Source organism: Herpailurus yagouaroundi, unplaced genomic scaffold (genome assembly GCF_014898765.1).
Source record: "Herpailurus yagouaroundi ecotype Mexico unplaced genomic scaffold, PumYag 438, whole genome shotgun sequence".
Taxonomy (NCBI): domain Eukaryota; kingdom Metazoa; phylum Chordata; class Mammalia; order Carnivora; family Felidae; genus Herpailurus; species Herpailurus yagouaroundi.
In genome coordinates this window covers 488,065-502,523 of record NW_024412655.1, presented here as the reverse complement: position 1 = coordinate 502,523, position 14,459 = coordinate 488,065, and the positions used below count along the sequence as shown (strand labels likewise).

At 60.6% G+C, this 14,459-nt stretch overlaps 2 protein-coding genes across 3 annotated transcripts in view; one reads left to right on the top strand and one right to left on the bottom strand.

The window, feature by feature from the left end:
- Nucleotides 1–10,400, top strand: part of AP2A2 (adaptor related protein complex 2 subunit alpha 2) — a 75,169-nt gene extending 64,769 nt beyond the window's left edge. For both annotated transcript variants that reach the window (XM_040464273.1, XM_040464272.1), the window contains exons 15-22: nucleotides 2,377–2,537; nucleotides 5,183–5,265; nucleotides 6,921–7,010; nucleotides 7,821–7,944; nucleotides 8,990–9,106; nucleotides 9,186–9,255; nucleotides 9,386–9,520; nucleotides 10,212–10,400. In XM_040464273.1, the coding sequence (XP_040320207.1) occupies nucleotides 2,377–2,537; nucleotides 5,183–5,265; nucleotides 6,921–7,010; nucleotides 7,821–7,944; nucleotides 8,990–9,106; nucleotides 9,186–9,255; nucleotides 9,386–9,520; nucleotides 10,212–10,289 (858 nt within the window). In that variant the 3' untranslated portion in view covers nucleotides 10,290–10,400. The remainder of the gene's footprint in view (nucleotides 1–2,376; nucleotides 2,538–5,182; nucleotides 5,266–6,920; nucleotides 7,011–7,820; nucleotides 7,945–8,989; nucleotides 9,107–9,185; nucleotides 9,256–9,385; nucleotides 9,521–10,211) is intronic.
- Nucleotides 10,401–12,320: 1,920 nt separating this feature from the next.
- MUC6 (mucin 6, oligomeric mucus/gel-forming) overlaps nucleotides 12,321–14,459 on the bottom strand; it is a 16,242-nt gene continuing 14,103 nt past the window's right edge. Inside the window, exons 31-33 of the mRNA XM_040464277.1 lie at nucleotides 13,895–14,080; nucleotides 12,823–12,925; nucleotides 12,321–12,636 (exon numbers count right to left, since the gene is read on the bottom strand). Coding sequence (XP_040320211.1) covers nucleotides 12,321–12,636; nucleotides 12,823–12,925; nucleotides 13,895–14,080 — 605 coding nt within the window. The remainder of the gene's footprint in view (nucleotides 12,637–12,822; nucleotides 12,926–13,894; nucleotides 14,081–14,459) is intronic.

Below are 14,459 nucleotides of genomic sequence, written 5' to 3'. Positions count from 1 at the left end.
GTGAGTGCTCGCTTCTTCTGTGGGACTGCCTTGCGTAGGAGGCCGTCCGGCTGCTCTTTGTTGGTGGAGAGCGGACCCACCTCACACCTTATGCTGTTCTTAGAGATTTTCAGCAGTGACTTGGGTTAGGGCCGGTTTCCCTTTTCTGTGTGACGTGGTGAGGGCATTCACGTGTAAGTGAAGACCTGTCTTTTGATGTGCGTCTGGGGGAGGTGTCATTTTGAGAGTTGTATTTGTTTCTTTTCTCTCCCTGGCTCGAGCAACAGCTTCGTGGGAACGCACACGCCAGCCCTGCCCCGCGACCGCCAGCTGGGCGCCATGACCAGCTCCCCAGGACTGTGGGCTTTCTGCTTGTCCGTTCTGGGAGGAGGCCTGGAGAGCTTTGTGTCGTCTCTGGGATCTTGGCCCAGGGGTGTGAATAATGCCTCTTAATGATATCAGGTGGCCTTTGTGAAGAGGAGTGTCAGAGGTGACATGCGCCTGTGTGCAGACAGACCGAGGCCTTGGGGGCTGGCTTGTCAAGGGCGTGATTATGCCTGAGCCGTTGTGCTCCTTGATGGGGTCTGTGGCCTGTCTCCTGGTCTACTTGTGTGTCCCTTTGACCGTGTGTCTGGCCCTCAAGCTGAGGATCCTGGGCCTGCCGTGAGCCCTCTATTCAGGCCTCACCGGGCCTCCTGGGGGAGGGAGGAGGCAGCCAAGGGGCAGTGGGTCTCTGCACGCCTGCCTTGGGGCAGAGCTCGATGTGGGACCTGGGCAGGGAGTGGCTGTCCAGGTGGGTCTTCCCAGCAGAACAGCCTTGCTTTTGTCTGTTGTAACTTTCAGGGCACATATTTGACTTCATTGGACAAAAGATTTGCCCATTGTCAGAAGCGTGTGAATCGTTATTCGGGAATCAGTGGTAAAGATCTTTCAATAGATGGCAGAGGCGACACAGTCCCCATAACTCCCATGTAGGCTGTAGTTTGTCAGCTATGACAGATATCTTCCTTGCATAATTCAGAGCCAGGTTCAAAGCCGCCTGAGTTCTGCTCCTGACCCTCCTCAGGTGGGCAGACTCCTATGGCAACCGTGTCAGTAAAAAACGGTGTCATGTGAGTAGCTGTGCTCCCAGGAATGCCGCTGCAGGTGCAGTGAGGGGCAGGAACCACCTTGAGAGGCCACGTCCAGATGCTGCTGGCTCCTGATACCTCCTCTGACAGCTCCTCTGGGGTCCCTGTCCCTCAGGCTCCTCCTCTCCCAGACTCTCCGCTTCCTGAGGGGAGCCTCGGCAGGGCTGGGAAGGAGGGGCCGTCACGCAGAGCACACGTTTTGTAATGCCTCTTTTATCTTGGAATAGAATTCGTATGTGATATGACATACCTACGATGTAATTTTTTAGAAATTCTTTAACTTAACCTGAAAGAGAAACGGGTAGTTATTTATACTAACGTTGATTTTCACGTGTAACTGCTCAGCACAGCCACACTGGAAGCAGGTGGCCGTCAGAGGCCTGGCCCGAGGTGTGCCTGGCCAGTGCCCAGAGTGGGCACGCCCACACGCCGGGGGGCAGGGGTGGGGGGGGGCAGGAAGAGAGTACTTGGCCTCCCTCAGCTGTCCCTTCAGGGTAGTTGTGTTCTGGAAAGATGGACGTGGGTTAAGCCCGACCAGAGTGTGAGTGCAGTAATGTAAAATGGCGCCGGGTGCAGTCTCGGATAAACTGATTTTGACCTTCACGAATGCTCAGTGGGACATTCAAAGGTCACTCAAGACGAGTCCTCAAGGCAGAGCGGCTCATCCCTGGTTCTTGCGGCGACATGGCCCCTGGTCGTAAGCAGAGCCCCACGTGTTTATAGGGGTGCGGGGTCAAAGTGTGAGTGTCAGCTTGGGTGAGTGGTTTGTGTTGTGCGTGGCCCTCGTTAGTTTTTTCTTTTGCCTCGGATCAAAAAGTAATCATTTAAAGAAAAAATGGTCTGTAGGCTTTTCGTCTGTTTGTTCTCTACAACTCCATAAGGCCTAACACGCGGCTAAACCAAGAATGCACCCAAAGTAGCTTGCCTACTTCTTTGTCTCTTCAAACTCAGTCTCACTCTGGAACGTCGACAGTAACGTGCGTGGTCTCGTTTCTTTTTGATCTCTTTTATGGCAAAAGTGTTTTCAGAACTTTTTTTCCCCATTCAGATGATCGTCACGGAAAAAGGTTGGCTGTCTTTGCAGTTGTGTGAGATGGTGACTGATCTTCAGACTTGGCTCTGGGGTTGCAGTCTCCCCTCACGTGCCGGGCCCTTGCCCCGTGCAGCCTGGCCGCGATCCCTGGAGGGGAAGCGCGGGCACTCGCGCTTGCTAGGCCATGGCGTGCCCGGAGGTTCCCCGCTCACCCTCTCCCTCCCTGTTTTCCAGTCCACGCCTTCTCCATCGGCAGACCTCTTGGGTCTGGGGGCTGCGCCCCCTGCGCCTGCGGGCCCCCCACCGTCCTCCGGCGGGCTGCTCGTGGATGTATTCTCAGACTCACCCTCTGCGGTCGCGCCACTGGCTCCCGGCTCCGAAGACAACTTTGCCAGGTAGTTGGTCTCCCGTGTTCTCGACACAGGGACTCTTTCCTGCTCTGACCGCCCGGGGCCCACGGTCCGCATAAGCTGGTCCTTACTGCCCAGGCCCGCCCTGGAAGAGCTCAGGGCACCGGCCTGCTGGGTGGGGTTGCTCCAGAACCACCCCCACAGCTCCGCAGGTCGTCAGTTCTCACGAGGTGCGGGTAGCTCACTGTCACCAGGAAGATCGGGTGGAAAGGAAGAGCTTCAGGCACTGGCCGTCCGCGTTTCTGAGGCGCATGCTGGCCTCTCACCCACCTGCGACTGTGCCCCTCTGGCTCCGCACCCTGCCGTGCGGTCGCGCCCTTTCTGGCCCCGACGTCGGTCCCTCTTTGTGTGTGCCTTGCGGGCGCCCAACCTCTGCTTTCTTGTTAACACACGCTCTCGGTCGCGCCCTCAGTCCCAGCCTTCCTGTGTCCCGAGGCGCGCACTGCCCCCCACAGCCAATGTGGTCTTTCTGGCTTCCTGTCTCACCTTCCTGGAGGCGCCACGTGCCTGGCTGTGCGTAGCCCCCACTGCCCACGAGCCCCGGACGGGCCCCTGCACCCCCCGCTGCTGCTCTGCTCAGCCTGTTTCTCTTCCTGCTCCGTTAGCTGTGCGGTTCCATACCTTTCCCCTGTTGGCTTTCTGTCCCCCGAGTCCCTGCCGGTCTCAAGTCCCGCAGGAGGTGTGGGAGGGCTCGGCCTGGGTGCGGGGGCACGCCGGCCGGAGAGGAGCACCTTTACTGAGCGGCCCCTCGTTCTCCTGAGTCTGACGACAGCAGCGGGACTCGTGCGCTTGCACAGTTTCCTTGTGTCTTGGTGTCCGTGCTGCGTGCGAATTCTTACTTCCTGCTGCTCGTCGAAGATGATGAGGAGAGGTGGGTTTGGACAGGTGCGCGTTGCCGTCGGTGGCTTCCAGAAGTGCCGCGTTGGAGATTGAAAAGCATTGCAGACCCCAGGCTGCGAGGCCCTTGGTGCTGGAGCGGCGTGCGTCCCTGGGACAGTGCCTGCTCGAAGCTGGGCATGCTGGTCTGGGTGGTGGCCCAGGGCAGGGGCTTTCCCCAGCGTTCTTGGTCCTTGCTGTGTGTGCAGGTGCACGTGGTGCCTGGGCCACGGGCTTCCTCGTGTGCACGACGAGGTGGGAGGCCTGGGGGGCAGGTGTCTACGGTGGGAACCCTTGGAGCCGTTTGCTCGGCAGCTTGCCCGCTTCCAGGCCCCCAGCCCGGGGGGTGGTGGTGGTGGTGGTGGTGGTGGTGGTGGTGGTGGTGTTGGTGTTGGTGTGTGTGTGTGTGTGGTTCTGGCTGTCTGGGCCGTGCTGTGGCCTCAGAGGGGTGGTGAGGGGTCTGCTGTGGGCCGGGTGTAGGTGCAAGTAAAGGGTGCTTTGGGACCAGCACCGCCGGCGTGGGGGAAGGTTTGCATTCTCCCGAGGCTGTCACAGGTGCTTGTTATAAACCTATAATCCCACAGGGTCAGGTTTTGGTTGGGGTGACCCTTTGAGAAACAGCTATCCAGCCAGCCCTTGACTGTCACCTAGTGGGCCATCAGTCAGTGCCCTTGCCATCTCCTTGGCAAATGTCAGATTAAAGTGGTTCAGCCCAAACCAGCAGTGCTATGTGTGCTACAGGGCCTCGGATCTGAGGGTGGGGCACTATGGGCTACCCCCTCCTCGGGTCTGCAGGGGCGGGGATGTGAGGGGCTCTGCTGCCCGGTCACTTCTTTCTGTCCCCTTGGGCTCAGTTCTGGGCGAGCGTGTGCAGAAGGTTGTGCATACGGAATGGACTGCATTTGACCTTGTGAGGCTTCGTGTGGGGCTTGAGCTGGAGAGAGAGCCTGTGGTGTTGAGGTGGGGAGTGCCGGATGAGGCGAAGGGCAGCCTTGGGGTCCCAGGGGAGCACGGCTCCGTGGAGCAGGTATGGAGGGAGGACCAGGCCCGACCGTCTCTGAAGGAGCTGCGCCTCCTGCTGCCTGTGCTAAGACCATGCTGGACGCCAGGGGTCGTGTGCACACGTGAGCAGCACCGAACGTCATCTGCAGGGTGCCCGCAGGCCCTTTGTGCGAAGCAGGAGGGGGGCAGGGAGTGCTGACTCTGAGCTTTGCCGGGCCGGCAACATGGTGGGACTTGGAGATTTGGGGCCGTGGGGGCTGCTGCCATGGGGCGTCTGTCTCTTGGTCCCCTGGATGCCCCAGAGGGCTCCACGTGGCCCTGTGCCGCCCCACTGCTCGCTCTGGGTCGTGAGTCCTTTGTGTGCGGGCTGCGGTGCTAGGAGTCACCCCCCGAGTTGTGGCCAGCACCCTGCGTCAGACGGGACAGCCTGGGGTCCGGCTGGCCTGGGAGTGTGTGCTGCGCCCTGGGGCACCTGAGGGAGTTGTGGAGAAGCTGGCTGTTGTGGACCAGCATGTTCACGGGCAGAACACCGACCTGCCCCCTCCTGCGCGGTCATGTCTCTGGTGCGCCGGTTCTGTCTCTGGAGGGCGCTTTCACTGGTGTTCCCTTGAGTATTTTCCTACTTTTCCTTTATCTCGTGTCCCATAGAGGTTTTTCCTGGCCTTTTTGTTTGTTAAACCCTTCTTCAAAAAAAATCTTTATATTTTCATTGGGTGCCTTGGAGTGACTCACACGCTGTCCCTTTTCTCTAGGTTTGTCTGTAAAAATAATGGTGTGTTGTTTGAAAACCAGTTGCTTCAAATTGGATTGAAGTCTGAATTTCGGCAGAATTTAGGTATGTGTTTAATTATTTAACAAAAAAAACTCCTCACTCAGATGATATGGGCCGAAAATATTTGTAAATCATACATCTGATAAGGGTTTAGTCTCCAGGATAGAATATATACAGAATTTGAATTTAACAGCAGAAGAACAACCCCATTAAAAAATGGGCAGAGGACTTGAACAGGCATTTCTCCAAAGAAGACAGACACCTGACCGACCAGCACCTGGAAAGATGACCACATCACTAATAATCAGGGAAGTGCCGATCAGAAGTAAGGTGCCCCCCCACGCCCATCAGGATGGCGGCTGTCGAAACAGCAGGGACCACACATGTGCTGAGGATGCGGCGGACGGACCCTCGGCCCTGTCGGCGGGAACGTGAGCCGGTGCAGCTGCCTCGGAGGACAGTGTGGTGGTTCCTCCAAACATTGGAACTGGAACGAGCGTGTGACCCCCAGTTCCTATTTCACCAAAGAACCGAGAGCTGAACAGACAGAGGTGGTCCGTCCGCTCCCTGGACGGTCACTCAGCCTGACGAGGAGGGACATTCTGATACCTGCCACCACGTGGGTGGACCGGGGGGACGTGATGCTCACGTGTGATCCACTCACACGAGGCCCCTGGAGTCTCCAGATTCCCGAGACAGAGTGGACGGTGGGCGCCTGGGCTGGGGGTCAGTGTTTCACAGGGACAGAGTTGCCTTTTGGGAAGATGGAAAGTTCTCGAGACCGAGGGTGGGGACGGCCACACAACAGTGTGAATGTGCTTAGTGCCCCTGAGCTGTGTGCTTAGAGTTGGTGAAGACAGTACTTTCTACGTTTGTGTATTTTATCACAGTTTTTTTAAAAAAGCTTGTAAGTCTGCCCCTCAGCGCCCCCCCCCCCCAAAGAAAACTATGTCTGCTGACCGTTGGGGTGCTGCTGGGGGGCTCTTGTGGACTGACAATTGCCCGCCTCCCTCTTGGGCACCGTCTCTGAGCCTCGTGAGGACCCCGTTTTCTCCGTAAGAGCGAGTGCCAGTGTGGGAAACGGGACAAGTGGGACGCCTGCCCTCTAGGGGTGTTTAGGGCCATCGTGAGGATTACCAGAAACCTCCTGGGAGCTCTGTGCTGAAAGCAGGGGCTGAGGCGTCCTTCTCGCTCTGGTGAAGGTGCTGCGCTCCGGACCCTGACAGTCCCCACCCCTAGTGGTGGCGATGTCAGCTGGGGGAGGGGTGGTGCCGGACAGTTTGTTCCCCTCCAGGGCACTTGAAGTCCATTTTCCACTCGAGTTCAGAGGGTATGAACGTGTTTAGAAACATTTGTGTACGCGTTTCTGTTGCGATGTTAAGTAACTGATCACATCGGAGCATCCTCCTCGTCTGCAGCACACGGCTCATGAGCTGCTGTGGTGGGGGCAAGGGGCATCGCCGTCGGGGACGCAGGTCTGGCCTGGCCTCCCCGGAGGTGGTGGCCAAGGCCTCCGTCCCAGGTCCCAGGCTGGGCAGGGTCCCAACAAAGGCACGCTCCCCTTTAGGTGGAGAGCAGGAGTTACCCCAGTAGGGGAAGCCGCGGCCCCCTGTCCACCTGCGGCCAGTCTCTGGAACTGATGTGACAGCAGTGACTCTGCTGTTTTTCATGGTTAACATTCAGGATGTGTGTGAAAGAAATTGTTTTCTCCCTTCTAGGTCGGATGTTTATATTCTATGGAAATAAGACCTCCACGCAGTTCTTAAATTTCACTCCAACACTGATCTGTTCAGACGACCTTCAGATGAATATCCTTGGTCTCGTGTGTCTCACACCCCAGCACATGGCCATTTGGGATTTAGAGGAGGGCTCTGAGGAAGTCGTTCTTTGTCAGACGCGGGATGCTCCCCAGCTGCTGTAGCGCCTCCAAGTGGCCCTTGTGTTTATAGGGAGCTCGTGGTCACGCGTGGAAAACTGACACTCGGGCGTCTGCTCCCGGGTCATTTGGTTCCTTGGAGTCACTTTTGTTTTCCCTTATTTAGCTCTCCTGTCACATTATTTTTAAGTCCCTCTGAGCTCTGGTTTCCTTCTCTGGGAGTCTCCCTGAGAGAGCAGCCGCTGAGAACAGGGTGACCGGGGCCTGTGACTGCCCGGGGCCCCGTGCCGCGCCCCCCCTGGGGCGAGCTGTGCTTCTTTCCAGCAGCCCTCTTCACACCGGAGCCTCGTCCCTCCTGAGTACCAGAAACGTGGTTAGAACTCTCCCCGCTAGTGCCAGCTTTGTAGCCAAATATCTTTCCTCCAGGGATAGGCCGACCGAACAGAGCGAGGGTTAAGAATGCCCCAGCTTGACCGAGAAGGATGCTGCTTCCTGTACAAGAGGCATGCAAAGCAGCCACCTACCTACCACAGGCCAGGTCCATTTTTATTTTGAGATAAACTGGAAACAGATGGTAAAGGAATTAAAAACCCGTATATGTAGGATTGACTGCATTAAGGGTTTCTTTCGAGATCAGGAGCGTGAACTCGGACCCTTATGGACCCCCTTTGAGAAGGTTTCAGAGCTTGCTCGGCTCAGGCACGTTTCCCCAATGTTGGCATGGCCTCCTTGACACCTGCACATCTGAGCTTGCAGACCAAGCCTGTGGACCCGACCGTGGACGGTGGCGCGCAAGTGCAACAGGTCGTCAACATAGAGTGCGTGTCTGACTTCACGGAGGCGCCCGTCCTCAACATCCAGTTCCGGTGAGGACCCGTGGGCCTGTGGGCTGAGCCAGCAGCCGGCTCCTGCCTGGAGCTGGGGGGGGTGGGGGGTGGGCTGGCATCACACATGCCATGCCTGGGCGCAGCTTCGTCCCTGGGGGCCCTTGGTCCTCGCTGAGCCTCAGCGTCCTTCCTTTAGAGGGCATCGTGAGGGCTGAGTGGGCAATCCCGGCAGACGCCGGCACCCGCGTGCACGCGGAAACTCGAGGCCGCTGTGACCTACGGTTCTGAGGGGCCCACGCTGCGGCGTCGGGGCCAGCTGGGTCCGGGTGCCTCTTCGTGCTTGCTGCTCCGGACGTCAGCTGCTGGGGGCCGCCCAGGGGTGCATCGCTGTTTAGTCCCTCCTCCAAGCACACACGCCATCGTGAGTCTTTTTTAAAAACCGCGTGTTGTGCTGCTGCTCGGTTCACTGCTATCCTTTTTCAGTGAGCGTGATGGCATGTGTGTGAAAACCCGGTTCCCTGCAGGTGTCTGTAAGGTTAAAGGTTTGGGGGTTTTCAAATCAGAAACACCGAGAAGCGAAGACCGTGTGCTTTGTAGAATTTACGGAAACCGACACGCAAATGTTTGTTTCCTTCTGTAGACAACCGCTTTCTTTAGTCTCTTCTCCTGGAAGAAGGAAAAACCGTACACAACTTAAAGCCAACTTGGAGTTGTAGGAAATGGGCTCTGGGGGAGAAGTGACGAGATGGTGGGAATTCGTGCCCAAGGTCCGTCCCTGTCCTGGTCTCATGAGCCCAGCGGGGCCTGGCCAGAGCACCAGCCCCCCTCCCGCCCCCGGACATGTGCACAGAAACCGGCGATCGCCCGGCTCGTCGGTCTGCACACTGAGACAGCCCAGGCCTCTCTGTGGCTCAGTGCCACCCTTCCAGAACACTCAACCCCCACGCTGTCGACAGCTCCCATCCACAGGCCCTCCCTGTGCCCCATCGATCAGCAAACTGGGAATTTGGTTCTCTAGTTGAGTTTCAGATTTTTTCGGCTGTCCATTCACTTTGCTCACCACGTCTCTCTGTGTTGCCCATAGGTATGGGGGGACTTTTCAGAATGTGTCCGTGAAGCTGCCTATCACTCTCAACAAATTTTTCCAGCCCACAGAAATGGCTTCTCAGGATTTCTTTCAGCGTTGGAAGCAGCTGAGCAAGTGAGTGGGTGGGCGCAGGGGCAGGGCCCCCCAACTCTGACCTGGCTCAGTGTGGTGACCCTTGTTTCTACCTCACTAGTCCCCAACAGGAAGTGCAGAACATTTTCAAAGCAAAGCATCCGATGGACACAGAAATCACCAAAGCTAAGGTAAGGCCTGCTTGTGGGCGCTCCCAGGGTGGGGACACTGCCTCGGGCTCTTCAGGGAGGCCGGTCGGGCTGCTGTGCCTCTTGCGGTGCCCGGTCCGCTGCCCCCCCCGCTCCTGTCTCTGTTGCGCAGATTATTGGGTTTGGTTCTGCGCTCCTTGAAGAAGTTGATCCGAATCCTGCAAATTTTGTGGGGGCTGGCATCATCCACACCAAAACCACCCAGATTGGATGCTTGCTGCGTTTGGAGCCAAATCTGCAAGCCCAGGTCAGGCTTCTCCGGGGAATTGCTAAGTCCGCGTAAACTGTGCCGTCCTTGTGGCAGAACGCGTGCACGGCGAGATCCGTAGGCCTCAAGTGTAGGAGTGAGTCGCAGTAGAGCTGCACGCCCGTGTGGCCGCCCCTGCTACACTGACACGTGTGGCGTCTCTGTCGCCCCAGGGAGTGCCCTGACCTCCCTTAGAGACCGCCGCCGCGGGGCCTGCCGTCGGGCCGACCTGGCCCCGAGCTCCAGCAGCGGTGGCCGCGTGGCCCTCCTGTGCCGGATGTGCCCCGGTCGGCTGACCTGGTCCTCCTGACGGACACCCGGGCTGTGCCGGTGTGGGGCCGTTTTGAGGAGAGCTGCTCTGTGCCTCTATGCACATACCTGTTTTCACTTCGCCTGGGGGCTGCCTAGGCGGGAGGGCAGGCTCACAGGGTCTGTGCGCGGGTAACTTCGCGAGAAGCTGCCCCGTCGCTCTCCGGGGTGGCTGCCCGGTGTTGCACGCACCGCGGCCCACGGAGATGCCGGCTGCTCCACGTGCACGCTGGCGCTTGTTGTCGTCGGGCTCGCTCTGTTGGCCTCAGTCTGTGAGACGGGGGTGCTCCGGGGAAGGGCTGGGCACACGAGCTCGGGTGGCCGTCTGCCGCCCCGAGCCCTCTGCCGAGCGCGCCCGCTGACCTGCCGTGTTCTGTTGCAGATGTACCGCCTCACGCTGCGCACAAGTAAAGAGACCGTCTCCCAGAGGTTGTGCGAATTGCTGTCAGAGCAGTTTTAATCGCCGAGGATGCAGGATCAGGCTCCTGTGTGTGTCGGTGTCTCTCCGTGTCTGCTGTGTGTCCTCCTTGCCGTGCCACAAATAAACAGCCCAGTCGACAGGCGCCTCTCAGCCCTGCTTCTCAGACCTTTCGGGCGGGGCCGGGGTGGCCGGGGTGCGCGTCAGAAAGACAGGCTGAGCCCGCACTGCGGCCCAATCGGAAGGGAGAGTGGGCCCGGGACCGGTGTCTGTGGAGATCAGGACCGTCGTGTGGTTCGGTCTCCCGATGACAGGAGGTTACCGGTGTGAAGGAGGGCGTAGATTTGTTTGGAATCGTGCTGAAACGCCGCTGCTGCGTGGCTGAGAGCTCCCCTCCGCCCGCCTGAGAGAAGCCGCAGCCGGATCTTGACGAGGCTCTTTGGCCGCTTTGGGAGGCGACGCCGGGTGCGGCAGCCGCGTGGCCAGGCCCCGGGTGCGCGAGCACAGAGCGCTCGGACTGGGCACGGCACCCACGGCAGGGCCCTCTGGGGTGGGGTCGCAGTCGAGAAGTTAGAAGCCCTGGTGTTTGGCTGGCGTGGCTGCCAGCGAGACCGCCGACGCTGGCCGGGCTGAACTCCGTGCGGCTCTCGCCAGCCCTGTGGCCGTGAAGGGACACCTGCAGCACTGACCGTCCCGGGCCCCTGCGGCACGGCCTGGTGGCCACAGGGCTGCTGGCCGCTCTAGAGGGGGCGTGGCCGGCTTCCCTTATCTTTGGGTTTTAGGTAAGTTCACCGTAACCATCGTGGCCTCGGACTGGTCCCTGCTTGTGATCAGAGGGTTAAGTGTGGGTGGCAAAGCAGATTCTGGAAGGTGAGCCGGTCTCTTTTCCTGGGTCGTGGGGACCTTGTGCCAGGGGAGGAGGGGCTCTGGGCGTGGTCAGGGAGCGGAGGGCCGTGCCCAGAGTGAGCGGGAGCCCGGCCTCCGCAGGCTGTTCCTGTTCTCGGCTCTCACGAGTCCTTGGCTCTCACATAACGTCCCTGTGTGCCAGCTGCCAGGGACAGCTGTCCCTGTGTGCCTGTCTGCACCTGAGGTGGCCGGGGCAGGGGCAGAGCTGAGCTGGGGCCTGTGTGCACCACGCGGGTGGTGGGTGCTGGCTGGCGGTTTTTTCCTAAGCAGACACGTCTCCTGTCAGCACCTGAAGGGGCCCAGGGAGAGTCGGGGTCCTCTGTGGGTTCCCCTGGTTTATCAGCAGGGACTGGCCTCCTCGGAGACAGGCCGTAGGGGAGCCGTGTGGGGTGGTGAGGGGCACAGATGGCCCTTTGCTGTGGCGCGGGTCGCAGGGAGGCCCCTGGAGGGGGTTGCTGTCTGGGTGCCGGTGCCACCGCACCCACTGCTCTGCGTGGGTGTGGGTTTCGGGGCTCACGACTGCCTCGGGGGTGTGGGAGACGACACAAGTGGAGCTCGTGGGCCGGCCCCTGTGCGTTGACCAGTGCTGGTTTATTCGTAGCAGTGGGTTTGTCGTGCGCGGCACATGTGGCGCCCCTCCCCGGGGTGAGATGCCGGCTGGCGCCTGCGTCCGCCCTCCCTTCCCTTCCCCCGCGGTGGGATCCTCGCGGCCCTCTTGGCTGCGGCCCCGTGCCTCTTCCCCGCCCATCCCTGCTCAGGGGCCCCGTAGCTCCCGGGACCTGTGTCCCGTCTTCTCAGGCCTCCCCCTAGGGTGGCCTTCTCACTGCCCCCACTCAGGCTGTTTCCCGGGCCCAGTTCTGGCAGGGGCGGGTGGCCACCATCGCAGGTTGGGAGGCCGTGAGGATGACCGACGGGCGTGCTCAGGGGGCCACCAGTTCATTCCAGTCTGTTGGGCTCGCTCAGCGTCCGCAGCCCTTCTCGGCAGTGCACTTCCCCTGAGGTGCCCCGCCGAGCCGGGTGCGGGGGCTCGTTGAGGCTATGCCTCGTGGGAGCAATGGCGGGGGTGGGGGTGGGGGGTTGCCGGGCACGACAAGCCAGCGTCGGGGGTGGGAGAGGGCGGGTGGTGTCGAGAGCAGCGCTTCGTCCTCACGCCCGGGGTCTGTGTCCCTAGTCCCCACAGCGCCGGGGGTGGCATGCACAGCTGCTGAACATCTGCAGCGTGAGCACCAGCCGCTGTCCTTGTGCTCCGGGGTCTGGGCAGGGCAGCACGACCTGCTTCTCGTAGGAGCTGAGAGGGTAGCAGCAGCCGCAGTGCACATCCACTTGCTCGGTGTGAACGTTGAAACTACAAAGAAGCCACAGCCGGGAGCGTGGGTCAGGGCCGTTGCCCCGGGAGTGCTCCTCCTGCTCCTCCCCGACCAGCCCCGGAGTGCGACCCCTGCCCCTCCCGGACGGCTCCAGGGAGAAGGGCGGTGCCAAGTGCCTGGGCCAAGGGGGCCCTGAGGAGTGTGCCCCCTGCCCTTGCTGGCCTCCCCAGCTCCCGGGCAGTCAGGAGAGGGTCTGCCTTTGCCCCAGGCAGGCTGATGGAGGCAGGGCGCCGGCCTGGCCACCTGACTGGCTGGCACGCGCTCAGATGGGGGAGGCTCCCAGCCTGGGGCCAGCAGCTCACCTGGCGGAGGAGGGGCAGAAGCCCTCACAGCGGGTCACCGTCACGTTGGCCGTGCACCCCTTGTACATGACCTCCTCCTGAAGCTCCTTCACCGAGCAGATCCCTGGGAGGAGGCAGATAGGTGTGGTCAGCTGCCAGCCCTAATGCATGGGTGGGGGGCGACACACTCTGACCCTCCCGGGGGCAGGAGGAGAGAGGCGGGGATTCACGAGGCTCCCATGAGTGAGGAGGGAGCAAGCTGCGAGCTTCACAGCCGCTGCTGCTCACAAGATGTCAGGACGCCTGCCTGCCCACAATGCGGTCTCCCCGGGGCCCTCGCCCCTGCACTATAGCCCCTGTCCCAGGCCGTGTCCCCTTGTTCCAGCGCCGCTGCCCTCGGACCTCACAGCTGTGCACGGGAACCAAGGCTGATGCTCTCTCATGTGGTGTGTTCCTTCCGGAAGCTGGCTATTTTGGGGGTACCCCGAGGTCAAGGGTTTCCTGATCCCTGCTGAGTTACACTCAGGCTCCTACCCTCATGGCCCAACACTGACCTGTGCACATGGGCGTCTCTGGTCAGCTGGGACCAGAGCCGGGGGGGAACGGGGAGGACGTGAATATCCTGGAGGAGAGAGACAGCATCTCGGAAGCTCCCTGCAGGGGTCTGTCCTCTCGGAAGGGACAGGGAGGGGCCCCAGCAGACAGTCTGGGCAAGCCGCCACTGGCACCCCGGAGGCAGGCAGAGCAGCGCCGACATCAGGCGCTGCCCGTGCGGAACGTAAGGGAAGAGGTTCAGTCTGCCGTGCGGCCTGCCGACCCAGGAGAAAGGAGGCTTGCTGGGGGACAAAGGAGATCCCACGCCACGATGACCAGTGAGCGGCTGTCGGCAATGTGTGGGGAGGGCTGGATGGAGCACAGCCGCGTGGGGAGTGCGGGCTGGGAGAGAAAGGCACGGCCCAAGAGGTCCCAAAAGGCTGGGAGAAAGGGAAGAGGCGGGGGCCCCGGGGGGAGAGACCGAGGGTACGCTCCAGAGTCACCAGGCTGCACTGGAGGAAGCCAAGATGGCAGAGTGGGCCCCAGAGATACTCCTCACCTGGGGACCTGGTCGGAGAGGAGGCCAGGGGTGAGACGGGGGTGCCCCGGCTCGACCAGGACTCCACAGTATGGAAGGACGAGCTTCCACGGCTCGGGGTGGAGCCAGGCAGGAACATGGTGGTCGGCTGCACACTGGAGCTAGACTGTCCTGTGGTGAGGTTGGTCACCGGAGAACTGAGGATGGCTGTCATTCCCAGGGTGGAAGACAAGAGGCCAGACGTGGGGATTTGGGAGGTGAGAGACGTAGACTGAGAGATGGGAGACTGGGAAGTCAGAGTGTGGGACGTGAAGGGGCTGGGTGTGGTCCTGGGTGAGGAAGGAAGGAGCGTGGTGCTGGAGGCAGACAAACTCGACAAGTGGGGTGGGGTAGAGGTGGGGGGAGAGGGAAGGGAGGACTGACTGGGAGTGGGGACAGGCGGGAAAGGAATGGATGCGGTGTGTGACAGGCTTGGGGTGCCTGAGGATGCGAGGCTGTGGGAGACAAAATTTGACCTGGTGTTGTGAGGAGATGGAGAGGAGGAGAGGGGAGGGCTGCCGGTGGAGTGGGGCTGGTGGGTCTCCGA